Source organism: Callorhinus ursinus, unplaced genomic scaffold (genome assembly GCF_003265705.2).
Source record: "Callorhinus ursinus isolate GAN/ISIS: 27379988/994484 unplaced genomic scaffold, GSC_fseal_2.0 scaffold7, whole genome shotgun sequence".
NCBI classification, from domain to species: Eukaryota; Metazoa; Chordata; class Mammalia; order Carnivora; family Otariidae; genus Callorhinus; species Callorhinus ursinus.
The window spans coordinates 57,287,865-57,315,103 of record NW_027397069.1 but is presented as its reverse complement, the minus strand read 5'-3'; the positions used below and the strand labels follow the sequence as shown (position 1 = coordinate 57,315,103).

At 38.3% G+C, this 27,239-nt stretch overlaps 2 protein-coding genes across 4 annotated transcripts in view; one reads left to right on the top strand and one right to left on the bottom strand.

Moving 5' to 3' along the window:
- LOC112826735 (phosphatidylinositol 3,4,5-trisphosphate 3-phosphatase TPTE2-like) overlaps nucleotides 1-27,239 on the bottom strand; it is a 142,722-nt gene that overhangs the window by 14,514 nt on the left and 100,969 nt on the right. For all 3 annotated transcript variants that reach the window (XM_025874987.2, XM_073894294.1, XM_073894295.1), the window contains 2 exons: nucleotides 1,958-2,019; nucleotides 567-647 (listed from right to left, as the gene is read on the bottom strand). In XM_025874987.2, coding sequence (XP_025730772.2) covers nucleotides 567-647; nucleotides 1,958-2,019 — 143 coding nt within the window. The remainder of the gene's footprint in view (nucleotides 1-566; nucleotides 648-1,957; nucleotides 2,020-27,239) is intronic.
- On the top strand, nucleotides 8,235-9,442 carry LOC112826736 (glyceraldehyde-3-phosphate dehydrogenase-like). Its single transcript, XM_025874988.2, has one exon. It carries the CDS (start codon nucleotides 8,300-8,302, stop codon nucleotides 9,290-9,292), a length of 993 nt encoding a protein of 330 aa, XP_025730773.1. The 5' UTR covers nucleotides 8,235-8,299; the 3' UTR covers nucleotides 9,293-9,442.

The following is a 27,239-nucleotide window of genomic DNA, read 5'->3' as shown; positions in this document are numbered from 1 at the left end:
GTATTTCACATGGCTTTTCTGAGTATTAAATGAGATAATATATGTCAAAGTACAATAGTGTCTGGAACAGAATAGGTTTTTGAAAGATTTTAATTTCCCCTTTTTCTTTCAAAGTACAGCAGCCCCCTCCTCTGTCTCTTTCTCTGACTCCCTCCCTCTCTCTCTCACACACACACACACACACACACACACACACACGCGTGCGATGTCCTACAAGAGGTGAACTGTCCTAGTAGGGTTTGTGAAAGACTCCAGTTCCTCTCAGAGGGGAATCAAAGGCCAGTGACTTTCCATAATCTTCGAGTCTGGAATCTTAGAAATTAGACCTTCCTACTTTGGGAAGGGAATCAACTCTTGAACTCTGTAAGCAGTGGCCAATGTAAAACGGACAGCGGTTTCCCCGGGGGGACTCAGAGGCGTGGCTCTTGGGTCCTGGGACGGATCTAGGCCAGTCACAGGCACCGGAGTGGAGCTGCCCCTTCACCAGAGGCAAAGAGTCCAAAACGGAACCGAATAATAGGTACCAAACTCCCCCAAAGAACCCCCTTTTAAGAAAGACAACTTACCTGAGAAGGAGTTTCAACTCCCTGAAATTTAGTGCTGGTGCTTTTATCTGTTCGCCGTTCTCCAAAATAATAAAGGCTCTCCTACAGAAAAGGGGGCAATGCAGTCATGGTTCATCTGCACTTTCTTTTTCCTGTGTAAGGCATTCTTAAAGGTTCTAAGGGTACATTATTTCCTTAAGTCCGCAGCCTTTGGGCAGAGGCTACTCAAACTGAAATTAACAGCAAAAAAAGTCGTTTCAAGGCTTTTTACATACACACACCTGAAACCAAAGTTTCACAAAACAATAATGACCTTTTGATATTTTCTATTCTAATCTAGTACATTTTATTTAAAAAAACGCTAGTCATAACCTAATAAGTTGACTTTACACCTCCACGGATAGATTGGACCCAGTTTGAAAAACACTGTATGGGAACATCCATTTTCCTAACCTGTGTGTTACAATTAGGAACAAAGCAGATGTTGGCACCCGAGGGTGGGGCACTGTAGACAACCCGAAGCTTCTCTTCTCAGACTGCAGGCCAAGTAGGGAGCAGAGCTGCTGGGCATGTCCGCTCAGTGGGGGCTTCTCAGCTCGATCATGGCAGAAAGAAGACTGAGAGCCCCACTTTAAGAACTGGAAGTAGCCTACCCTGTCTCTGCAGAAATTTTCAGAGAGCACAGCCTCCAACAGACCCCACAGATATTGACTACGAAAGGTTCATAACATCCAATAACTTTGTTATGCATTGGAAAATGTACCTTTTAACTACCTAGTGCTTCTAAGGATGTTGGAGGTCCTTTGGAGAACTCACCAAACCAGTCTTGATATTATTCTTGTGAGGAAGGAGACCGCCCCCTATCTGGGGGCGTAAGAATGGGGCTGGGATGAAAAGGTGTAAGAAGCATTATGACTGTGGAGTTGTTCTCCACTTGGACAGCTTGACCTTACCCCACTTTAATCCTGTCCCTATTAGGCTCTATCTTCATTTAAAATGTTGGTATTACTGTAGACATCATGGATCTTTTTTGCATTAATTTTGATTTAAAAAAATACTGCATTAGATTATTTCTCTTAATTACTGAAAATTTTGGCATTCCCTTAAATTTTGTGCCTAAGATGAGTGTCTCATGGACCTCAACCTAGTCCCGGCCTAGAGTAAGAAGCACCTAGGTCAGTTACTAACCAGTGCAAATTAAACAAGGAAATATGGTAGATTAACTAACTAGAATTTAAATAAAATTTTGAAAAAAATAAAGTATCAAAACCAGGCTTTCTAATAAGTGCATCTCCAATTACAACTTCTCTAAGTACCATGACTCAGAGAATCATCGTAACATCCTACCAGTGAGGTTTCAGAACTATCAAATTCAATCAGCACAAGATCGTCTGTAGTAACATCTTTCATACCTCTGCAGTTATAAATATTTCACTGGCAATAAGGTAGGCACAAATCATAGTTCCAGTTCTTCCTGGAAAAGAAAAGAAGTTAGTCCATGAACCACTGTTCATGGCAGTACTTGGTATAAAGATGCTGTCAGAAGTATTCAAAGAGCTCATTTTGCATCGATTTTCTTTCACTCTGGAAGTGCTTGTTCAAAAGATTTTAATTCAGGAATAGCCAAAGCTGTTTCACTGCTCTAAGGTTGAACCTGGAATTCTGTCCTGTGTGCACGAAGACACAGGTGCACATGTATATTGTTCTTGAATCACTACTGCTGGGGATTGCCGGAACGGGCAGAGGCAGTGAGGTCTACTCTAGGACTCTAGAGCTAACGAGCTACTTACCAATTAAGAATTATTTACACACCCTGTTTTACTAACTAACATAAGTAAAAGTACCTATAAAAGATAAAACATGATCAGAACCCAAAACATGACACAGCATTTATAACACCCATTTTTCCTTCTATTTTTGAGTCTTTAAGTGTGTTACAAAACATACATGAAGGGCGCCTGGGTGGCTCAGTTGGTTAAGCGTCTGCCTTCGGCTCAGGTCATGATCCTGGAGTCCCGGGATCGAGTCCCACATCGGGCTCCCTGCTCAGCGGGGAGTCTGCTTCTCCCTCTGACCCTCTTCCCTCTCGTGCTCTCTATCTCTCATTCTCTCTCTCTCTCAAATAAATAAATAAAATCTTAAAAAAAAAAAAACACTCCTCTGCTGAGGTCATCTTAAAAAAAAAAAAACATACATGAAAGAGAACAGTATAACAAAGCCCATATATGTTTCCCAGAGTATATTATATTGCTGTACTTGTTTCTCTCCTCTTCCCTCCCTCCCTGTTTTTCTTCCTCTCTTCTTCTACAGCATTTCATTCCTTAAACTTTTTTTTTGAGTAGGTTCCACACCCAGCACAGAGCCCAATGCAGGACTTGAACCCATGACCCTGAGATCAAGATCTGAGCTGAGACCAAGTGTTGGACACTTAACCAACCGAGCCACCCAGGTGCCCCCTATAGCATTTTAAAGCAAACCCTTGATTTCATGTCATTTCATCCTCAAAGTTTATGTCTTATTCTAATTTATATTTTTGCCCTGCTATACAAAATTTGACTTAAAAAATATGGTGCATCTTTTATTTCTGCAGTTATCTGTAGCTTTTGTCTTAGCCAGTGTATGCTGAACTTACTTGGTGTAATTTCAAGCTTACCCTTTTAACTTCAGATACATTCGATTTTCTATTCTATCCCCTTTTTTTCTCAACAAACAGCTAAACTTATTTTGCAACCCATAGTTTGAAAAACATTCTAAGCCAAGTACTTCCAAAAAAGACTTTTTACCACCTCAATCTGTGATATATAAAGGCTTCTTGCTAATGGAAATCGTGACTATTAACAACCCAGCTCTCAGTGGTATAGACTGTTAACATTTCAATTCTGTCTGGAGGACATCTCTGGGTCTCTATAACTGGTACTTTCCCATCTGAAAAACATTTTTGCAGATTCTATGTCCTTGTGGCTGTAACCAGTCACAGACACAGTAGATGTCCTATCATCCAGTCAAGCCAGGTACAGCAGGGAATTATAAAAATGATACATACTTACCTTCAATATTTTATCTTAACTTAAAACGTAAATGTATACTTATTCACTAAATTTCTGATATTAGACAAAGGTTTTAACTTTTTAAGTATGAGTCTCCCAGTTGGAGTTCTTTCTTAGAAAGGCCAGGTCCATGGTATAAACCGCTGCATCATCTATAATTTCTAGTTTCAGATTTTTTTTTTTAGAGCAATCTAGGTGAAGAAACCTCTTAGATTTTACTACTGGGATTTTTCTCCCCATGTTTTATATTAGTCTTCCTTGCATTTAATTCAGCTGCAATTTTGGTTGTAGCCACTCAACTTCTTTGAATCTTCTTAAAACATTCAAGTAAGGGCTCATAAAATTTTAACATTCTTTTCACTCTGACATTTTACAGATCTATATAATATTTGATTATTTGACATAAGTATGATAACAAGTAGAACTGGCAGACACTGGTGGAAGCAGAAACACATAGGCACACTAAATTGAAGCTTACTAGCTGCAACTTTCCAACATGCCAATGGACACCACAGGTGTGTTTATAGAGGGAATAGAGAACATCAGAATATTCACCCAGTTGGTTAGATGGAAGTCTGTAAGAGAGCTCTTGTTATCCTGAAGTCAGAAAAAGCATCTTGCATCTCTAAATAAAATATAGTTCTGGCTTTCATAATTATAACTCACACTTGGATAATACTTTGCAGATCTCATAGAATCTTTACAACAACTTCGTGGGGTAAATACCCTGCATAAAGAGGGAGAAACTGAGGTTCTACGGATTTAAGCAACTTTCACATCATCAAAGACATCTTAATGCCAGTTTATATGATCTTTTATATCAATCCTTAAACTTTATTATTTCTCAGGTGTGTCTATCATCCTCCCCACAATGCACAATTTATAGTCCAATTCTTGAATCTGTAAGCAGAGACTTAGGTAATTTTCCTGACATGAGAGTGGTAGCGTGTATACATGTGTGAGTGTGCATGTATGTTTGTCCCTTAGAGTTGCTTAAAGCACCTAAAATGTAACTAAAAGAGGGGAATTCCAGTCCAAGGTGGTGACACAGGAAGATCCCAAAGGGGAGATCCCCTCCTCCATGGAAACAATCCAATTCATACCTGCTTTGGCTCCAGACAAGACCTGCCAGAGAACCCCTGCATGGAGCACCCCAGGGTACTGACTTGCACCCTCTTCAGCTTCAACTGTCCTCTCAGGGCACCCTCTGGAGATCCCCAGGACTGCCGTGGTCTGCACACTCACTTCAGCTATAGCTGCCTGTTAGGGCATCCCCTGTGAAAAGCACCCTAGGACCCCCTGGCCTGCATGCCACCTTAAGTCCACCCACCCAACCAGGGTGCCCCTTACATGAAGTGCCCTGGAACCTCCAGCCTCTTCCTCAGCTCCAGCCACCCCATCAGGGCACCTTCTGTGGGGACAGTGCCAGGATCCCTCTAATTGCACCTACTTCAGCTTCAGCCATTCTGCAAAGCACCCTCTGCGTGGAGAGCCCAAGGACTCCCTGGACGGTACTCATTTCAGTTTCAGCCACTCTGACAGGATGCCCTCTGTGCAGAGAGCCCAGGGGCCACCCTGGCCAGGGCCTACTACAACTCTGGCCATCCTACCAGGAAAACCCAGCATGGAGTGTTCTGGGACCCACAGCCCAGGCCATCCACAGCTCCAGTCAGCCAAAGTCACGAGGTACACACTGTCTACACAGGGGATGACCATACACAAGACCATTCCTTCAAAGTTTAGAAGAAGTAGCTAATCTGCCTAATTCATGAAAACAAACACAGGAAGTCAAGTACAATAAGGAGACAGAGGAATATGCTCTACACAAAAGAGTAAGAAAAAACCTCAGAAAAGAACCAAATGAAACAGAGATAAACAATATACCTGATAAAGAGTTTAAAGTCATGATCATAAAGATGCTTATTGGACTGGAGAGAGGAATGGAAGAACTCAGTGAGAACGTCAACAAAGAGATAGAAAACATGAAAAAGTACCAACTAGAGTTGAAGAACACAGTAAGTGAAATGAAAACACACTAGAGGAATCAACAGTAGATTAGCAGATGCAGGAGAACAAATCATCAACCAAAAAGACATGGTAATGGAAAACACACAAGCTGAACAGCAAATAAAAGAACTAAAAAAAAAAAAAAAAGAGTAAGTTAAGGGATCCCTTCAACAACATCAAGAAAACAAATATTCCCATTATAGGGGTCCCAGGAGGAGAACAGAAAGGGGCAGAAAACTTATTTGAAGAAATAATAGCTGAAAACTTCCCTAACCTGAGGAAGGAAACAGACAACTAGGTTCGGGAAGCACAGAGAGTTCTAAACAAGATGAGCCCAAGGTGGTCCAAATCAAAATACATAATAATTAAAATGTCAAAGGTTAAAGATAGAGAATCTAAAAGTGGCAAGAAAGAAGCAAAAAGTTACATACAAGGGAAATCCCCTAAGGCAATATATTGGCTGATTTTTCAGCAGGTCAGAAAGGAATGGCATGATACATTCAAAGAGCTGAGTGAAAAAAAACCTACAACCAAGAATATTCTACCCAGCAAGGCTATCCTCAGAGTTGAAGGAGAAATAGAAGTTTCTCAGGCAAAGGTAAAGGAGTTCATCACTACTAAACCAGCCTTACAAGACATATTAAAGGGACTTCTTTAAGTGGAAAAGAAAAAAGCAATAATTAGAAGAAAACTATAAGAAGATGTAAATGTGACAACATATACATAAAACATGGAAGGGGAGTAAAAACGTTCTTTTAGAATGTGTTTGAACTTAGGTGACCATCAGCTTAATACAGACTGTTACATACTTGGGATGTTATATACAAACCTCATGGCAACTGTGACCCCCAAACCTATAATAGATACACAAAAAATAAAGACAAAGAAAGCTAAGCATAACACTAAAAAGTCATAATCACAAGGAAAGAGAACAAGAGAAGAAGAAAGGAATAGAGAAGTACTACAAAGATCAACCAGAAAATAATTTTTAAAATGGCAATAAGTTCACACCTATCAATAATCATTTAAATTTTTAAAAAAGATTTTATTTATTTGAGAGAAAGAGTGAGAGAGAGAGAGCACATGAGCAGTGGGAAAGGGAGAAGCAGCCTCCCTGCTGAGCAGGGAGCCTGATGTGGGGCTTGTTCCCAGGACCCTGAGATCATGTCCTGAGCCGAAGGCAGACGCTTCACCGACTGAGCCACCCAGGCGCCCCTCAATAATTATTTTAAATATAAATGACTTAAATACTCCAATCAAAGACATAGGGTGACAGAATGAAAAAACAAGATCCATATCTATGCTTCCTACGAGAGACTCAGTTCGGACCTACATAGACATAAATTGAAAATCAAAGGATGGTAAAAGGTATTTCATGCAAATGGAAATTGAAAAAACAACAACAACGCTGGAGTGGTAATTCTTAAATCAGACAAAAGAGACATTAATACAAACACTGTAACAAGACACACAAGAAAGGGCATTACTTAAGGATAAATGGAGCAATCCAACAAGAGGATATAACAATTGTAAATATCTATGCACCCAATATTGGAGCACTTGAATAGATAAACCAAATATTAACAGACATAAAGGGATAAACTAACAGTAATACAATACTAGTAGGAGACTTTTACACCCCAATTACATCAAAGGAGAGATTATCCAGGCAGAAAATGCATTAGAAAACTATCTTTGAATGACATATTAGACCAAATGGACATAACAGATATATATATATAGACCATTCCATCCAAAATCAACAGAATACATATACTTTTCAAATACATATGGAAAATTCTCCAGGATAGATCCCATGTTAGACCACAAAATAAACCTCAATAAATTTAAGAAGACTGAAATCACATCATGCACCCTTGGACCACATTGTTACAAAACTAGAAATCAATCACAAGAAAAAGTGGAAAAAACCAACATATAGAGGCTAAATAACATGTTAGTAAATAACCAATGGGTCAATGAAGAAATCAAAAGGGAAATAAAAAAATTCATGGAGACAGCAAAAGCTGTCTGAGGGAAGTTTATAGTAATACAAACACCTCCAGAAATAAGAAAAATCTAAAATAACCTAACCTTATGCCTTAAAAGAGTTAGAAAAAGAACAAACAAGCTTAAAGCTAGTAGAAGAAAGGAGGTAATAAAGATTAGAGCAAAAATAAATAGACACTAAAAATAAATAGAAAAGATCAATGAAACAGAGCTGGTTCTTTGAAAGGATAAACAAAATTGAGAAAACTTTAGCTAGACATATCAAGAAGAAAGAGAAAGGACCCAAATAAATAAAATCAGAAGCAAAAGAGAGGTAACAACTAACACCACAGAGATACAAAGGATTATAAGAGAGTACTACAAAAAAATTATATGCCAACAAATTAATCAGTCTAGAAGAAATGGAAAAAATCCTAGAAACGTACAATCTTCCAAACTGAATGAGGAAGAAACAGAAAATCTGAACAGACCAATTATAAATAACAAAATTGAATTGGAAATCAAAAACTACCACCAAACTAAAGTCCAGAACCAGATGGATGCACAGGTGAATTCCACTAGCCATTTAAAGAAGAGTTAATACCTATTATCCTCGATCTATTAGAAAAATAGTAGAGGAGTCTCTGCTCCTCCCCGTTCGACAGACAGCCGCGAATTCTGGTGCAGTGCCAGCCGCGTCCCTGAGACACGATGGTGAAGGTCGGAGTGAACGGATTTGGCCATATTGGGCGCCTGGTCACCAGGGCTGCTTTTAACTCTGGCAAAGTGGATATTGTCGCCATCAATGATCCCTTCATTGACCTCAACTACATGGTCTACATGTTCCAGTATGATTCCACCCATGGCAAATTCCACGGTACAGTCAAGGCTGAGAACGGGAAGCTTGTCATCAATGGAAAGTCCATCTCCATCTTCCAGGAGCGAGATCCCGCCAACATCAAGTGGGGTGATGCTGGTGCTGAGTATGTTGTGGAGTCCACTGGGGTCTTCACCACCATGGAGAAGGCTGGGGCCCACTTGAAGGGTGGGGCCAAGAGGGTCATCATCTCTGCTCCCTCTGCCGACGCCCCCATGTTCGTGATGGGTGTGAACCACGAGAAGTATGACAACTCCCTCAAGATTGTCAGCAATGCCTCCTGCACCACCAACTGCTTGGCTCCTCTGGCCAAGGTCATCCATGACAACTTCGGCATCGTGGAGGGACTCATGACCACCGTCCATGCCACCCAGAAGACCGTGGACGGTCCCTCTGGGAAGCTGTGGCGCAAGGGCCGAGGGGCTGCCCAGAACATCATCCCTACTTCCACTGGTGCTGCCAAGGCTGTGGGCAAGGTCATCCCTGAGCTGAACGGGAAGCTCACTGGCATGGCCTTCCGTGTCCCCACCCCCAACGTGTCTGTCGTGGATCTGACCTGCCGCCTGGAGAAAGCTGCCAAATATGACGACATCAAGAAGGTGGTGAAGCAGGCGTCAGAGGGCCCCCTCAAGGGCATCCTGGGGTACACTGAGGACCAGGTCATCTCCTGCGACTTCAACAGTGACACCCACTCCTCCACTTTCGATGCCGGGGCTGCCATTGCTCTCAACGACCACTTTGTCAAGCTCATTTCCTGGTATGACAATGAATTCGGCTACAGCAACCGGGTGGTGGACCTTATGGTCCACATGGCCTCCAAGGAGTAAGAGCCCCCTGGACCACCAGCCCCAGCGAGAGCAAGAGGAAGAGAGAGGCCCTCAGCTGCTGGGGAGTCCCTGCCCCAACTTATCCCGCAAAACACTGAGAATCTCCCGACCTCCACCGTTTCCATCCCAGACCCCCTGAAGAAGGGGAGGGGCTTGGGGGAGCCCTACCTTGTCATGTACCATCAATAAAGTATACTGTACCCAGCCAAAAAAAAAAAAAAATAGTAGAGGAAGGGAACCTTCCAAATATATACTTCAAGGCAAGCATTACCCTGATACCAAAACCAGACAAACAATACAAAAAAAAAGAAAAGAAAAGAAAAGAAAGAAAGAAAGAAAAGAAAACTACAGGCCAATATCTCTGATGAACTTGGATGCAAAGATCCTCAACAAAATATTAGCAAACCATATTCAACAATATATCAAAAAGATAATTCACCACAATCAAGTTGGATTTATTCTGGGGATGCAAGGATGGTTCAATATTTGCAAATCAACCAACATGATACACTACATCAACAAAGAATGAAAATCATATGATCATCTCAGTAGATGTAGAAAAAGCATTTGACAAAATTTAACATTCATTCCTGATAAAAACTCTCAACAAAGTGGGTTTAGAGGAAACATACCTCAACATAATAAAGGCCATATCTGAACAACTCACAGCTGACATCATACTTAACAGTAAAAAACTGAGAGCTTTTCCTCTAATAGGAACAAGACAAGGATGTCTACTCTTGCCACTTTTGTTCAGCATAGTACTGGAAGTCCTAGCCATAGCAATCAGACAGAATGGAGATAAAAGTTATCCAAATTGGTAAGGATGAAGTAAAACTGTCATTATTTGTAGATGACATGATACTATGTACAGAAAATCCTGAAGATTTCAAACTATTAGAGCTGGGGCGCCTGGGTTGCTCAGTTGGTTAAGCAACCAACTCTTAGTTTTGGCTCAGGTAATGGTCCCGGGGTTGTGAGACTGAGCCCTGCATTGAGCTCCACGCTTAGCGCAGAGTTGGCTTCAGATTCTTTCCCTCCCTCTGCCCCTCTTCCCACCGATGCAAGTGCTCATGCTGTTTCTGTCTCTTTCTCTCTCTCTAAACAAATAAAATCTTTAAAAAAAACTATTAGAACTGATAAATTTAGTAAGGTCATGGGATACAAAATTAATACACAGAAATCGGTTGTGCTTGTATACAGTAACAAAGTAGCAGAAAGAGAAATTTAGAAAACAATTTTATTTATAATTGCATCAAAAATAATAAAAAACCTAGGAATAAACTTAACCAAGGAGGTGAAAGATCTATACTCTGAAAACTATAAAATACTGATGAAAGAAATTGAAGACACCACAAATGGAAAGATATTCTATACTCATAGATTGGAAGAACTAATATTGTTAAAATGTCCATAGTATCCAAAGCAACCTACGGATTTAATGCAATCCCTATCCAAATACTAACAACATTTTTCACAGAACTAGAGCAAAGAATTCTAAAATTTGTATGGAACCAAATGACCTTAAATAGTCAAAGCAATCTTGAGATAGGACAAAGCTGGAGTTATCACAATTTCAGATTTCAAGATATACTACAAAACTGTAGCAATCAAGACAGCATGGTACTGGCACAAAAGTAGACACATAGATCAATAGAACGGATTAGAGAGCCCAGAAATAAACCCATGCTTATTGGGTCAATTAATTAATGACAAAGGAGATAAAAATTATACAATGGGGAAAAGGCAGTCTCTTCAATAAATGGTGCTGGGAAAACTGGACAGCTACAGGCAAAAGAATGAAACTGGACCACTTACACCATACACAAAAGTAAACTCAAAACGGATTAAAGACCTAAATGTGAGACCTGAAACCATAACACTCCTAGAAGAAAACCTAGACAGTAAGCCCTTTGACATTACCCTTAAGCAACATTTCTCTACATCTGTCTCCTAGGCAAGGGAAACAAAAGCAAAAATAAATTATTGGGACTAAACCAAAATAAAAAGGTTTTCCATAGTGAAGGAAACCATTAACAAATTGAAAACACAACCTACTGAACAGGGGAAGATACTTGCAAATGATATATCTGATAAGGAATTAATATCCAAAATACATTAAGAACTTATACAACTCAACACCAAAAAACCCCAAACAATCCAATGAAACAATGAGTAGAGGACCTGAATGGACATTTTTCCAAGACAACATACCAGATGGCCAACAGACAAATGAAAAGATGCTCAGCATCACTAATCATCAAGAAGATGCAAATCAAAACTGCCATGAGATATCACCTTACACCTGTCAGAATGGCTAGAAGAAAAAAGACAAAATATATAACAAGTGTTGGCAAGAATATGGAGAAAAAGGAATCCTTGTGCACTCTTGGTGAGAATGTAAGTTGGTGCATCCACTGTGAAAACCAGTATGGATGTTCCTCAAAAAATTAAAAAATAGAATTATCATATGATCCAGTAATGCAAAATTTGAAAAGGTATCTGCTCCCCTGTGTTTATTGCAACATTATTTCCAAAAGTCAAGCAACTCAAGTGTCCATCCATAGATAATGGAAAAAGAGGTGGTATATACATAGAATGTAGTATTACTTGGCCATAAAAAAAGAAGATCTTGCCATTTGCAACAACACGGATGGATCTAGAGCATATTATTCTTGGTTAAATAAGTCAGACAGAAAGACAAATACCATATCATTTCACTTATATATGGAATCTAAAAAACAAATAAATAAATGAACATAAAGTAGAAGCTGACTCATAAATACAGAGAACTAAATAATGGCTCCCAGAAAGGAAGGGGTAAGGGGATGGGCAAAATGGGTGAAATGGGAATAGGAAGTACAGATTTCCACTTACAGAATGAACAAGTCATGGGATAAAGGTTGCAGCCCAGGGAATATAACCCACGGTACCATAATAGCATGGTATGGTGACAGACGGGAGCTACACTTGTAAACATAGCATAACACATACCTTTGCTGAAATCAGTATGTTGTACACTTGAAACTAATGTAATGTGTATCAACTATACTTCAACTAAAAAAAAAGGAAAGAATCTAAAGTAATCTCTTATTCAAGAAATTCAGGCCAAAATAGCCTTTTTATCAGTTTGATACAATGCTTCATTTGATACAATTTTCTCAAATAAAGATATACTTTGTAGCATCCTTGAAACAACTATGAAAGAGCTAGAGAAGCTTAGACATTCACCTCTATTATTTCAATAAAAACATGCTCATTGCATACTTACTAGAAAAAGACTAAGAAAAGAGAAGTCTGCTGCTAAAAACTGGTAGTATATGGGTCATCTGGCTGGCTCAGTCAGTGGAGCATACAACTCTTGATCTCAGGGTTGTGAGCTCAAGCCCCACGTTGTATACAGAGATGACTTAAAAATAAAATCTTTTAAAAATTGAAAGTATATGGCTGAGGGATAATAATAATGGCCATTATTATTGAGCTTTTATAACCTCTTGCCTGGTACTCTTCACTATTCATCTAATCCCCACAATATAATTAGGCGTTTGGTACAGTCATCATTACATTTTACATGTTAGAAAATAAAGGCAGGGAGATTTTAAGTAATTCATGCAATGACAATTATTTAATAGCATAGTTGGGATTTGAACACAGATATTTTATTTCAAAGCCTATGCTTTTCATTGTTATGTTTTGATAACCGGAACTTTTCAACTTTTTTTTTTAAACGTTCAAACAGAAAAAAAATCTAATTGAAAAGACTAACCATTGGTAAAAGACATCTGTAAAAGAGAGCTAAATAATCTATCAAAGTTCTCAGTTAATTCTAGTCCTTTGGTCCAGTGGACTTACATCCTAGAAAGCTTAAAATTCCTGAATAAATAAACTTACCAAAGGGATTGCTCAACACCATTGAATATTCTCTATAGTGAAGAATATGAAAGGTGCTGTAACACAGCACTGATTTCATCTCCTTTGAAAATCAGGAGGTGGTACATTTCCCAAACTGTCAGCCATTAACTTTGGGGTTAATTCAGGCAAAATGTTAATGCAGATATACTTAAAAGGATTGGTTATATACACATAGATGAAGAAAAGCCATTATTACTCAGGTCAAACATGACTCTTCTAAGTTCTGGTAGATTTCATTTATTTCTTTGATATTTTCATGATACACTTTATACTTTCCGTATACCTGTATTCTCATGGTATGAGATCTCTGTATCTCTCCTTGTATGACATCTGCTCAAGTGTCATTTTATTGGTAAGACTTCCTTGACCATTTACATACATATCAAATTAGCAACCTCTCCCCCACTTCATATTCTTCTTACCCTCTTTTTTACTATTGCATGAATCGCCAACTAATACTTATTTTTTTCTTTGTAAACAATAGACTGTGGTCTCCATGGGAGCAGTGCACCTGTGTGCTTTGTACTTTGTACTTTCACATACCCTGCGTTACACAGTATCTGGTGTTAACCGCATGAATGAATGAATGAATGAATATCTGGCCTTTCAATTTATCATGACATCCAGTCCCATGACCACTCCTTTTTCTCATTTTGATTTCACTTCCTCATCCATCTAGATGCATGGTGGACAATTTCACTACTGGTCCTACCAATACTGAAAAACCATTGCCAATAACATTGTCTCTTATGTTTCTGGGCCCTTTTGCTTTATCTACTCTGTAAAAGTCTAACACTGGGTCGGTTCAAGCACCAGCTTCCTCATTCCCTACACCAGAAATGTAGAGACACTGGAGATGCAGAGACCTGCTGGAGAAAAATCACACAACTTTTCATACTGGTAGCATAAAAGAACAATCTAACACTTAAGCTGGGCCCTCAATATGACTAAGATACCTCTCTCTATATGTTGCTTGTCAGTTCCTTTTCCTGGTTCCCTTAGAATCTGGCTGAAACTTTCCCAATATTCCTTAAGTCTCCAACTCCAACCACCTTCCTGAAGTCTCTCAGTTTGTGTCATTTCTTTCTTCAGAGAAGCAAGACCTCCCTTAACTTTTTGTCTCTCTGAGTCCCCACCATAAGCTTCCTACAACTACATATATCCTTACCATCTTCCCATGAATCTCACTTACAAGGAGTTTCTCATCTTTTTATTTAAATTCCAGTTAGTTAACATGCAGTGTAATATTAGTTTCAGGGGTACAATATAGTGATTCAACACTTCCATACATCACCCAGTGCTCATCACAACAAGTGCCCTCCTTAATCCCCATCACCTATTTCCCCCAACCCTCCACCCACCTCCCCCCCGGTAACAATCAGTTTGTTCTCTATAGTTAAGAGTCTGTTTCTTGGTTTGCCTTTTTTTTTTTCCCTTTGCGCATTTGTTTTGTTTCTTAAATTCCACGTATGTGTGAAATCATATGCCATTTGTTTTTCTCTGACTTATTTCACTTAGCATAATACTCTCTACCTCCATTCATGTCATTGCAAATGGAGGAATTTCTCCTCTTAATTCAGCAAGATCCTCCAGTTGGTCTCTGAATCCCATCCCCTTCTCCTGATTTAGTGTCTTGACACTATCAGTCCCCAGTTTTCTGTATCTTTAAACACTTCCTCCTCTGACTCCCTCCCCATGGTAAATAACTGTATTCAGGTCCTTTCACCTTATTTTATAAATAACACTCTATCAGCCCAAATGCCCAAACAACTAACCTCTCTGTCCTTTCACAGCCAAGCTTCTTGAATCCCTAGCCTACACTTGCTAATGCCACTCCTTCCTCATCAATGATTCTGGTGCTGGATGTCCCTAGATTCCATTTTAATAATTATAATAACTACCATTTATTCACTGTCTACTAGGTGGCAGGTGCTTTGCCAAACATTCTAATACGTATTATCTAATTTTAGTTTCATAACAATCTTCTGAAGTAGGTAATTGCAATTCCCATTGTACAGTTGGGAAAACTGAGACTTACGATGGTTATTAACTCACCCAAATGGGTTAGTAATGGTCCAAGGATTTAAATTAAGAGTTTAATGCTAATTATTCCACTATTACCCACTGCATAAGAATATACACACTTAGAGAAACACTGTTCTACAACATTTATATGTTTATTGTGGCTTTTCAATTTTATTTCAAAATACTTTTGTACAGTAACTATTTCTTTTTATCTTTTCAAAGTTGATATGTATAAATTTATGAAATCAATGTATCTATCTTGGTCTTGAGCTCTTTCATATCCCACTGATGTGACCTGCAGGTCACTTCACTCCTCTTGTTTTTTCAGTATTTCTTCACTGCACCTGGATTGCTGTTTTTGGAGTTTCCTTTACTGGCCCCCCCTTTTTTTTCTTCATTTCAGATATTTTGTCATTTATCTGGCAAATCTGGCAGGATGGTTACTCTTCTACTATTTTCTCATAAGTGAAAAATATTTATTCTAAGAAATATGGAAATTTGAAGGCCTTTCTTTACTTTAAAAGCATACTGAAAATATTCAATCTGAGTACTATTTGCAGTAGAGTTTAAGAAATCTAACAAAGATGATTGAAAGTTAAAAAAAGACTATTTCTAAGTCAAGGTGGTGGTTTAAGCACCAGTGATGGACTGAAAAACCTCTGCCTCTATTTAAAACACATGGAGATGACAGAGAAAATCATTTGAGTTCATGGCTGAATCCAAAAATAAAAAGGAAAACTCAGAGGATCAGAAATAGAGAAGAGAATCAAGTTGGTAAGTAGGAGTTGAAGCCAAGAAATCTCAAAAGAAACTATTATAGGGGGAAAAGGTGTGAAAGGATCCACAGAACGCAGGAAAGGAGATAAAAAGAACAGAAGAATTGTTGTAAATATAAAATACATAATTGAATGCCATAAATAAGTCCAAATATGTCAGCAGTCACAGATAATAAATACATCGAAAATGGAGTTACTGAGATTACATTTTCAATGATGCAGCTATGTGTTGTTGTAAGAGACATACTTAAGCCAAAACGACACAGAAAATGACAAAAAATTCATAACCCATTAAGATGATATAAAATCATGCATTTGCATGTCCCTAACAATATGCTATGAAATATAAAAAGCCAAAGTTGGTAGAATTAAAAGGAACCAGCGTACTTAAAATCATGGGGGAAATTATTAATATACTTCACTCAAATTCTGACATAAGAAAACAGTAAATATAAAGATTTGAGTAATAAAATTCACAAGATTGATTTGATGAATAGACAGATCTCTCTGCGTCTGAAAATTAGAGAATATACATTATGTTCTAGGTATGAGATTTCTCATTATAATTTCAAATGGATCATATATTACACCACAAAGTCTCAACAAATTCCAAAGACCCAATACTGTTGAAGTTAACACAGCAGGCCTGAGACTGCCTTCTAGAGGCCAGTCTGGAAGTTTGGCCTTGGCCAGTATCTAGAAAATTGGATTTGGGGAGGATTCCCACACTATTACCTGGTAAGACTGGCTCACTGAACCTAAGAGCATTTATGCAAACAATATGGTTTTCTGCTGAACACCTGCTTTCCTCCTGGGAATGCGGAATTTCAGTGCATCTTAGGCAGAAGGTGTCTACTAACCAACCTCCAGTAAAAACCCTGGGCACGTGATCTCTAAGGAGCTTCCCTGGTAGGAAACATTTCACCCGTGTTGTCACAACTCACTGCTGAAGGAATTAATCACATCCTCTGTGACTCCACTGAAGAAAGCACTTGGAAGCTTGTGCCTGGTTTCTTCTGGACTTTGCCGCATGTACCTTTTCCTTTTGCTGATTTTCCCTTGAATCCGTTTACTGTAAGAACTCACAGCCATGAATAGGACTATATGCTGAGTCCTGTGAGTCCTCTGGAGAATCACTGAATCCGGGATGGGTCTTAGGGACGCCTGACACAGTTGATGGCAAAAATGGGATTTACTAAAATGACTGACTCACTGAAATATGACAAAAGCATTGTCTGGGAAAAGGAAGGATGAAGGAATATGGGCATGACACATCTTTGGTGCTTGGGTAGTTATGGGGTAACCAGCAGTGTGAAACAGCAGCTCAACTGTTCTTGTGAGAGGGAAAAGTTATCTATGGAATTAAAAATGAATAGATTCAACCATATATGAACTGGCTTGCTGGTTCCCCTGGCTGATTTTGGCCATGCTGGCTAAAGGGAGAGAAAAGTGCAACCCAGATGATGCCCTTTGGTTTTTCTCCTCTTCCTCTAAGTAAAAGGAGAAAGGGCCCAAACATTCCTAAAGGTGAGCTTTGAGGGAGCCCAAAATGCTAAAAGTTCACATTGTTCTTTCCTCCAAGTTGGAAGAAAAATGGTTAAATCAGTGCCCAGGGGAAGCCAAGCTTTAGATAAACCAGAGGGGGAAAAAATTAAAGGGGAAAAACACTCGAAACCATTACTGAGCAATCATCTAGACAGATGCTTCTCAAACTTAAATGATATACAGGGCATCTGAGAATCATATTAAAGTGTGGATTCTAATTTAGTAGGTCTGAGGTAGATATGAAGATTTTGCTAGTCCCTGGACCACAATTTGATTCTAGATCACAATCTCTGAACAAATTCAAAAATCAAAAATATAAACATAGCTAAAACTCCTAAATACTGGGGAATTAAAAATAAATAATTTTTAAATAATCTAGATGTTTAAAAACCACTTCTGTATTATCTCTGCATTTAAAAACCAGAAGATTTTTAGGAGAATTAGTAGAATCATGAATTATTTAAAACTAAAAAACAAAAAAAGCAGTACCTATAAAGCAACTGGAAGTCAGCTAAAGCAGTATTAACAGGAAAAGTCACAGACTTTAAATGCATAGATCATACGGTTAAAAAGTTAAAAAAATTTTTTAGGATTTTATCCATTAATTTGACAGAGAGAGCACGCACGAGTGGGGGGAGGGGCAGAGGGAGAGGGAGAAGCAGAATTTCTGCTGAGCAGGGGTCCAGACTCAGGACTCAATCCCAGGACCCCAAGATCAAGATCTGAGCCAAAGGCAGATGCCTAACCAACTGAGCCACCCAGGTGCCCCCAAAATTAAAATTTAATTAGCCAAATTTTCAATTCAAGAAAGTAAAAGCAAATAAATATACTAAAATCAAGTAAAAAATGAAATAAATATTAAAACAGAAATGAAACAGAAAACAAAATAGACATGATTGATAACATTAAACACCAGTGGTTTTTTTCCTCAAGAAACTAAGACACAAATCTCTTATAAAAGTGATTTTTAGGGGCGCCTGTGTGGCTTAGTTGGTTAAGTGTCTGCCTTTGGCTCAGGTCATGATCTCAGGGTCCTGGGATTGAGCCCCACATTGGGTTCCCTGCTCAGCGGGGAGCCTGCTTCTCCCTCTGCCTCTGCCATTCACCTGCTTGTATTCTCTCACTCTCTCTGTCAAATAAATAAAATCTTTAAAACAAAACAAAACAAACACCTGATTTTTAGAAAAGGAGAGGAGGGACAAATATTAGAAATAAAACAGGGGTCAAAATTACTATATAGCAGAAATTCAAAAACAGTGTAAGAATAACTTTAATAAGTCAATCATTTTAAAAACTTAAATGAAAACAGAGGCACCTGAGTGATTCAGCTGGTGGAGCATATAACTCTTGATTTTGGCTCAGGTCACGATCTCAGGGTTGTGAAATGGAGATCCAGGTTAAGCTCCTTGCTCAGCGGGGAGTCTGCTGGAGATTCTCTCTCCCTCTGGGTCTGCCCCACCCCCCAACCCCCATGCTCTCTCCCGCTCTCTAAAATAAACCTTAAAAATATCAATTTAAAAAATTGATTTAAAAAGGGAAAACCTGAATAAAACAACATTGCATTAAAAATTATATTTAGTCTGTCTTTCTTACCACCTCCCTCCAAAAGAACAAGATGACATTGTTGCCAAATCTATAAGAAATATTTTCTGTCTTTTATAAATTCTTTTAGATAATGGTAAAAAAGAGAAAAATTTACAGCTCATTTACTAGCACTAATATAATAGATTCCCAAATTGCAAAAATATAATAAAAGATAACTTTATACCAATGTCACTTAGGAATATAGATGTTAAAATTTGAAGTATTTGCAAAGTAAATCCAGCAGTAGAAAAAATACATATCAATATGAAGTTCCATTTATCTCGGAAATGCAAGAATAATCTTATATCAGAAATCTATATTAATGTAATATATCATATTTACAGATTAAGAGAGACATACCTTGTAATCATCTCCATAAGTGCAGGAAAAAAAATTTACTAAAATTCAGTATATATTCACAGTTTTAAGAGCCAAGTAAAACTAAGAACTTCTTTTTTTACTTTTTTTTTTTTTTTAGAGAGAGAGAGAGAAGGCACATGTCAGTGGGATGCAGAGGGGCAGAGGGAGAGAGAGAGAATCTTAAGTGGACTCTACACCCAGCACAAAGCCTGACAGAGGGGTTCAATCTCACAAACTTGAGATCATGACTTGAGCCAAAATCAAGAGTTGGACATTTAACTCACTCAGCCACCCAGGAGCCCTGGAAACCTTCTTAACTTGATGAAGGGAACCTACCAAAATACCTACCAGGTGTAAGTGTCCTCCATTTTTTCAAAGTTTGCATTATGCCACTTCACTTTTATGAAAAACCCATGTCAGCACCTGTTTTTGCTAAGTGAAAACAATCTGAAGAGGATTTTCACTTTTATGAAGAAAAGGAATAAAGCAAAAATACTGTTCAGCATTTATTTTGCAATGAGTATTTATGGAGGCAGCACACACTCTGAGCAGTGAGAGTGATACCACCACACTCCTACCCTGGGAAATACGCTTAGCATCTCAGCATCAAGCCACTGTAGCTTTGAACTGTGTCTGTGAGCATCTGTGGTTTATCTTGATTTATTTTGTGCATCCATTAGCAAGATGTGTCCTAAGATACCAGAAAAGGCTAAGATGGGTTATTTTTTCAGGTCTGGGAATGCTCTAAAAATTTTCCATATAAATTAATGGTAATTGCTTCTTTATTTCACACCATTTTGGCTTACAAAAATTTTCATAGGAATGCTCTACTTTCAGATAGCAGGAAACCTGTACATCATATTAGTGTTGAAATGTTGTTAGCACTCCCTTTAAAGCCAGGAACTAAATAAAATGTCCATTATCCTCTGTTCCTATTTAACACCGTACTATAGGGCTTAGCCAGTGCAGTAAGAAAAAGAAATCAAATATATTGGGATAAAAACAGAAGAAACAAAACTTTCCTTACTTGCAGATTAGAAAAATCCAGGTAAATCTACAGGCTAGAACCTAAAATTAATGAGAGTTCAGGTAAATTGCCAGATACAAATCCAACATAAAAAAATCAATAGCTAAATGGAGGATGCAAGTTGAAATCTTTAGCATAATTGCTACAGGGGAGGAAGGAATTATATTGTAAAATTTCAATCAAACCAAAATAAAATGTCAGTAAGGATACAGAAGATTTGAATAAAACAATTTAAAAATGACCTAACAGATACAGAGCACTGTTCACAACAATGCTTAATACACTTCCAGTTGCACGGAAAAGATTTGATAAAATTGACCGAATTGTGGACCACAAGGCAAGTATAAACAAATTTCTAAGAACTAAAAAAGAATACATAATATATTCTCTGACCATAATGCAATACAAGCAGAAATCAACTCCTAAAAGATAATTACAAAATACTCATATGTTTAGAAATAAGAAAGTATACTTCTACATAATACATGGATCAAAGAACTAACCACAATGGAAAATAGAAAACATTTTGAACTAAATAATGATAAAAATACTACATATAAAAATTTGTGGGATGAAGCTAAAAAATTCTTAGAGGGAAAATATAGCCTGAAATACCAAATAGAAAAGAAAAAATTGAAAACCTATGAGTTAATCATTCCTCTAAAGAAGTTTTTTAAAAAGAACAAATTAAACCAAAGAAAGTGGAAGAAAGGAAACACTAAATATAATAGTAATTAATGAACTAGGAAACAAACAAGAGAAACAATCAAGCCAAAAAAACTTGGTACTTTAAAATGACTAATAAAATTGACAAAACTCTGGTGAGACTAATCAAAAGAAAACAAGAAAATAATGTAAGAATGAAACAGGGACCACCATGACAGACCTTAGAATACAATGATATTTTGAACAATGTGATGCCAAGACATGTGAAAATTTAGATAAAATGGACAAGTGCTTGGAAAAATACACCCTACCAAAAATGGGTAGAATAAATAAAACTGTAAATAATTCTATATCTAATAAAGAAACTGAACCACAATTTAAAAACTTCCCCACAAAGAAAATGAGGCCAAATCCCCACACTGAGGCCAATGTGGCTTCACTACAGAATTCCACATTATATTTAAGGAAAAACACGTCAACTTACACAATCTCATTGAGAGAATTTTAAAAAAGAGGAAACACAACCCAATTCTGGTTTATGAAGCCAAAATTTGAAAAGAATATTATGAGAAAAGAAAAATTATACCCAATCATACTTATGACATGGATACAAAAATTCTTAAGGTTAAATTTTAATTAATTAAAATTAAATATCCAGCAATTTATGAAAAACAATAGAGCACAACAAAATTGTGTCTATTCTAGGAATATAAGGATAATCCACCAATGCAATCAATCATACTAATAGAATAAAGGTAAAAATTATATCATCTTAAGGACTCAAAAACCTTTTGATAAAATTTAACATCCACTGATGATAAAAACTTAGCAAATTAAAGAAATTTCTTAATCTGATAGTATCTAAAATACACAAGGGGTGCCTGGGTGGCTCAGTCAGTTGAGTGTCCAACTCTTTCTGCTCAAGTCTTGATCTCAGGGTCGTGAGATTGAGCCCTGCATGGGGCCCTACAGAGTCTGCTTGTCCCTCTCCTTCCCCCTCTAACCACCTCCCCCACTTGTGTGTATGCTCTCTTTTGCAAATGAACAAATTAAATAAATAAAATACACACATACACACACCCTAAAGTAATTGGTGAGAGACTTGAAAGCTTTTCTTTTTAAAGCAGGAACGGAACAAGGATGACTGCTATCACCATTTCTAATTCAACACTGGACCAAAGGTTTGAGCCAGTGCTAGAAAAAAAAAAAATTGAAGCGGAAGAAATGCAACTGATTATTTTCATATGAGGTAAGCATGTACCATAACATCCAAAAGAATTTACAGATAAACTGGACTAAGAAAGTTTGGTGAGGTTGCTAATTGTAAGTTTAATAAAACAAATTGCATGCCAGAGCAACAGTAAACATTTAGAAAATAAAAATTTTCAAGGGATATCATTTATAATAGTATCAAAAATATCTAGGAATAAATCTAACCAAAAATATATAAGCTTTCTCTTTTTTAAGTTTATTTTTTAGTAATCTCTATACCCAACATGGGGCTGGAAAAGAACCCCACAAACATAGTGATTCAAAGGGACCCATGCACCCCAGTGTTTATAACAGCAATGTCCCCAATAGTCAAAATATGGAAAGAGCCCAGATGTCCATCAACAGATGAATGGATAAAGACGATGTGGTATATATACACAATGGAATATTACTTAGCCATCAAAAAGAATGAAATCTTGCCATTTGCAACAATGTGGATGGAACTAGAGGGTATCATGCCAAGTAAAATAAGTCAATCAGAGAAGACAAATACCATATGATTTCACTCATATGTGGAATTGAAGAAACAAAGCAGATAAACGTATGGGAAGGAAAAAAAAAGAGAGGAAAGCAAACTATAAGAGACTTTTTTTTAAAGATTTTATTTATTTATTTGACAGAGAGAGAGATAGTGAGAACAGAAACACAAGCAGGGGCAGTGGGGGAGCGAGAAGCAGGCTTCTTGCTGAGCAGGGAGCCCAATCCGGGGCTTGATCCCAGGAGCCTGGGATCATGACCTGAGCTGAAGGCAGACACTTAATGACTGAACCACCCAGGTGTGCCCCATAAGAGACTCTTAAGAATAGAGAACAAACTGAGGGTTGATGGAGGGAGGGAGATGGGGTATGGGCTAAATGGGTGATGGATATTAAGGAGGGCACTTGTTATGATGAACACTGGGAGTTATATGTAAGTGATGAGTCACAAAATTCTACTCCTAAAGCCAATATTACACTATATGTTAACTAACTAGAATTTAAATACAATTTCGAGAAAAAACAAAACCCCAAACAATTGTGAAAAAGAACAAGAGGGCTCCTTTGACTGGAAATCAGGACTTATTAGAAAACTATGGTAAATTAAATAGTTGTGTGACAGGCACACAGATAGATGAAAGATCAATGAACAGAATAGAAAGTTCAGAAACTGAACCATGCCCCTTGGCATTAAAGAAATAAAAGTCTTTCCAATCAGTATGCTGAAACAATTAGATAACCATAGGGAAAAAGATGAAACTTGACCCTTGCATCACACACACACAAAAATCAATTCCAAATGGATATCATGGGAGAATGTCTTCTTACACTCAGGGAAAGATTTCTTAATTGGGTTACAAAAACACTAACCTTATAAAGAGAAAGAATGATATACACTACGTTAGAACTAAGAATGTCTGTTAACCAAAAGATACTCATAAAACACAAAAAGGCAAAATACAGAGCAGAAAATGTTTCTTGCAATACATATAACAAGTAACAGAGTTGAAATCCAGAATACGTAAAGAACTCCTACAATTCGATTGGGAAAAAAACCCAAAAATACAGGAGAAAAAATGGGTCAGGAGAAAAATGGGCAAGGAAATTAAAGAGTTACTTCATAACAAAGGATATCCAAGTGCCTAATAAGCCTGTGATGAAAACTTTCCCAATTTTATTAGTAATAATAGAAATGCAAATTAAATCCATAATGAGATTCAACTAAACACCCACACACACCCAGTGGCTAAAAATAAAAAGACTAAGAATTCTAATTGTTGGTAAAGATATGGAACACATGGAAATTTCAAACAATGCCAATGGAGTGTAAATTGGTACAACTGGTTTTGGACATCATCTATTCAAGTTTGAGATTCATTATCCTAAACACGAACGTTATATTCCAAGGTACATACTCAATAGAAATGTGAGAACATGTGCAACAAGGAACATATATTTATAATAGCAACATTATCTATAGTAGTAAAAACTGGAAACAATCCAAATGTAATATTAAAAACCAGCTTCCATTTGTAGCAGCAATATGTCTAGGAATGAATTTAACAAAGATATGCAAGACCATATGAAACATTGCGTGTCAACTATACTAAAAAAGATATGCAAGACATTATGAAGGAAAGTATAAATTCTTATTGAAAAATAACCAAACACTTCCAAGAAAGATTGCAGAGTAGGATGTTCCTAGGTTCAATTTGTCCCACAGATAGACCTAGATAACACTCACATCAGTGCAAATAAACCAGAAAATGACCTGAATACTGGTAGAGCAGACTCTTCACAACTAAATGTAGAGAACAGGCCACACTGAAGAGGGTACGAAGGGAAGAGATGCAGTTTGGAGCCAAACTGACCCTCAGGACTGTCTGTGGGAGGATAGGACACCACTGGTGTAGACAGGACAGAGAAGGAGACCCCACAACAGGCACCCCAGGCATGGGGGATCTACACTGGGAAGATGAATCCCCATAATATTTGGCTTTGAAAACCAAAGGAGCCTAACTTCACTAGTTCTTACAATCAGTAGGCTTAACTCCTGGAACTTTAAAAATCAGCTGGCCAGGCTCAGGGAAATCCTGAGGACTATAAGAAACTGAGTTCCCACCCTTAAAGAGACAGCACAATAGCCCAGCTAAGATACAGCATGGAAGCAGCAGTTTGAAAAACACTTGAGATACATGGGAGGGAGATTTATTTACTAATCTTAGAGCCTGTGCTGGAGGGGCAGGGATCTTCAGGAGACTTTTCCAAGAACAAAAGAGCTGGCAGGTACTGTTTTGCTCCCCAGCCCCCCAGTCTAGATATACAACATCTGGGGAACCAGTGTAACACAAACACTCTCCATTTTGCTTACTAACAGTGCACTCCACCCTGGAGCTCTTCTGCAGATCCACCCCTCCAGCCTGCCTCGAAAGCAAGTTTTGGGGGACTATAGGTCCCCTCTAGCAGAGGGCTGACATGGACCTTGCTAGCACCACATGTCCCACCCTGCATTCTTCTGCAGACCCACCTCCTCCAACACACACTTGTTGGATGTCCATCCAAAGTGGTGTCACAGGGGCGCCTGGGTGCCTCAGTCAGTTAAGCGTTTGCTTTAGGCTCAGGTCATGATCCCAGGGTCCTGGGATCGAGCACTGTATCAGGCATCAGGCTTTCTGCTCAGCAGGCAGTCTGCTTCTCCCTCTCCTCCCCTCATTCATGCTTGAGCTCTCTCCCCCGCCCCTCTGAAATAAATAAAATCTTAGGGAAAAAAAACTAAACAAACTAAAAACAAAGTGGTGCCACAGCTGTGGCAGTGGACAAGCAGTCCTGACAGGGGCCAGCACCGCTCCAAAGTGACTCCTGCCCCAGAGAGAGGGAAAGTAGACCCCATACACCAGCAGTTTGACTTAGCCCCAGCAGTGGGCTGGGGGCAGACATGGGGTCTGACTTTTAGTACTGTCCACCAATAAAAGCTTTTCAGGGGAAAACATAGGGTAAGTGCCTACAGTTTGGTGCTACTGCATCTCTGGTAAATACCTGGTCTGACTAAAATCAAGTCCAAGGAGGCTCCAGACAGGCCCACTAACAACACAGGAACAAAACCTGCCCACAACAGGCAAAGATGACTTGTAGATGACTGGACTGAAGGAAAAAGTGGCAAAGACACAACCATAGGGCACACACAACACACATGGGAGACACCCCTGAAGTACCCGGTTCTGGTAAACAGGGAACACTGCACTTCAGGGTACTACAGGACTTCTTCTTCATAAGGCCACTACTTTCAAGAGCAAGAGACATAGCTGACTTTCCTAACACATAGAAACAGACAGATAAGAAGAAGAGACAGAAGAATATGCCCCAAATGAAAGAACAGGACAAAAATCACAGCAAGAGAGCTAAATGAAACAGAGATAAGTAACATGTCCAATAGAAAATTTAAAGTAATGGCCATAAAGATACTGGACTTGAGAAAAGAGTGTAGGAACTCAGTGAGACCCTCAACAAAGAGATAGGAAACATAAAAAAGAACCAACCAGAGATGAAGAACTCAATAACTGAAATTAAAATACATTAGATGGAATAAATAATATATTAGAGGAAGAAGAATGGATCAGCGACCTGGAGGACTGAGTAATGGAAAGCAATCAAGCTGAATAGAATGAAGAAAAAGGACTAGTTAAAAAATGAGACTATATTAAGGGAACGCGGCAATACCATCAAGCATAATAACATTCACATTATAGGGATGCCAGAAAGAAGAGAGAGAGAAAAGGGGGCAGAAAATTTGATGAAATAATAGCTGAGAAATTCCCCAATTCTGAAAAGGACACAGAAATCCAGGTCCAGGAGGCACAGAGAACCCCCAACAAACTCAATCCAAGGATATCCATACCAAGATATGCAATAATTAAAATGGCAAAAAGTAGTGATAAAGAGAGAATTTTAAAAGCAGCAAGAAAAAAGGAAACAGTTACATACAGGGACCTCCCCCCCCCCCCAAATATCAGCTGGTTTTTCAGCAGAAACGTTGCAGGACAGAAGAGAGTGTCATGATATATTTAAAGTGCTGGAAGGAAAAGACATGCAGCCAAGAATACTCTATCCAGCAAGGCTACCATTCAGACTAGAAGGAGAGATGAAGAGTTTTCCAGACAAATAAAAGATAAAGGAATTCATGGCCAGTAAACCAGCCCTACAAGAAATGCTAAAGGGTACTCTTTGAGTGGAAAGGAAAGAACACAAGTAGGAGTAAGAAAAGTAGGAAGCACAAAAGCAGTAAAAAATAAGTGCATCTATAAAAA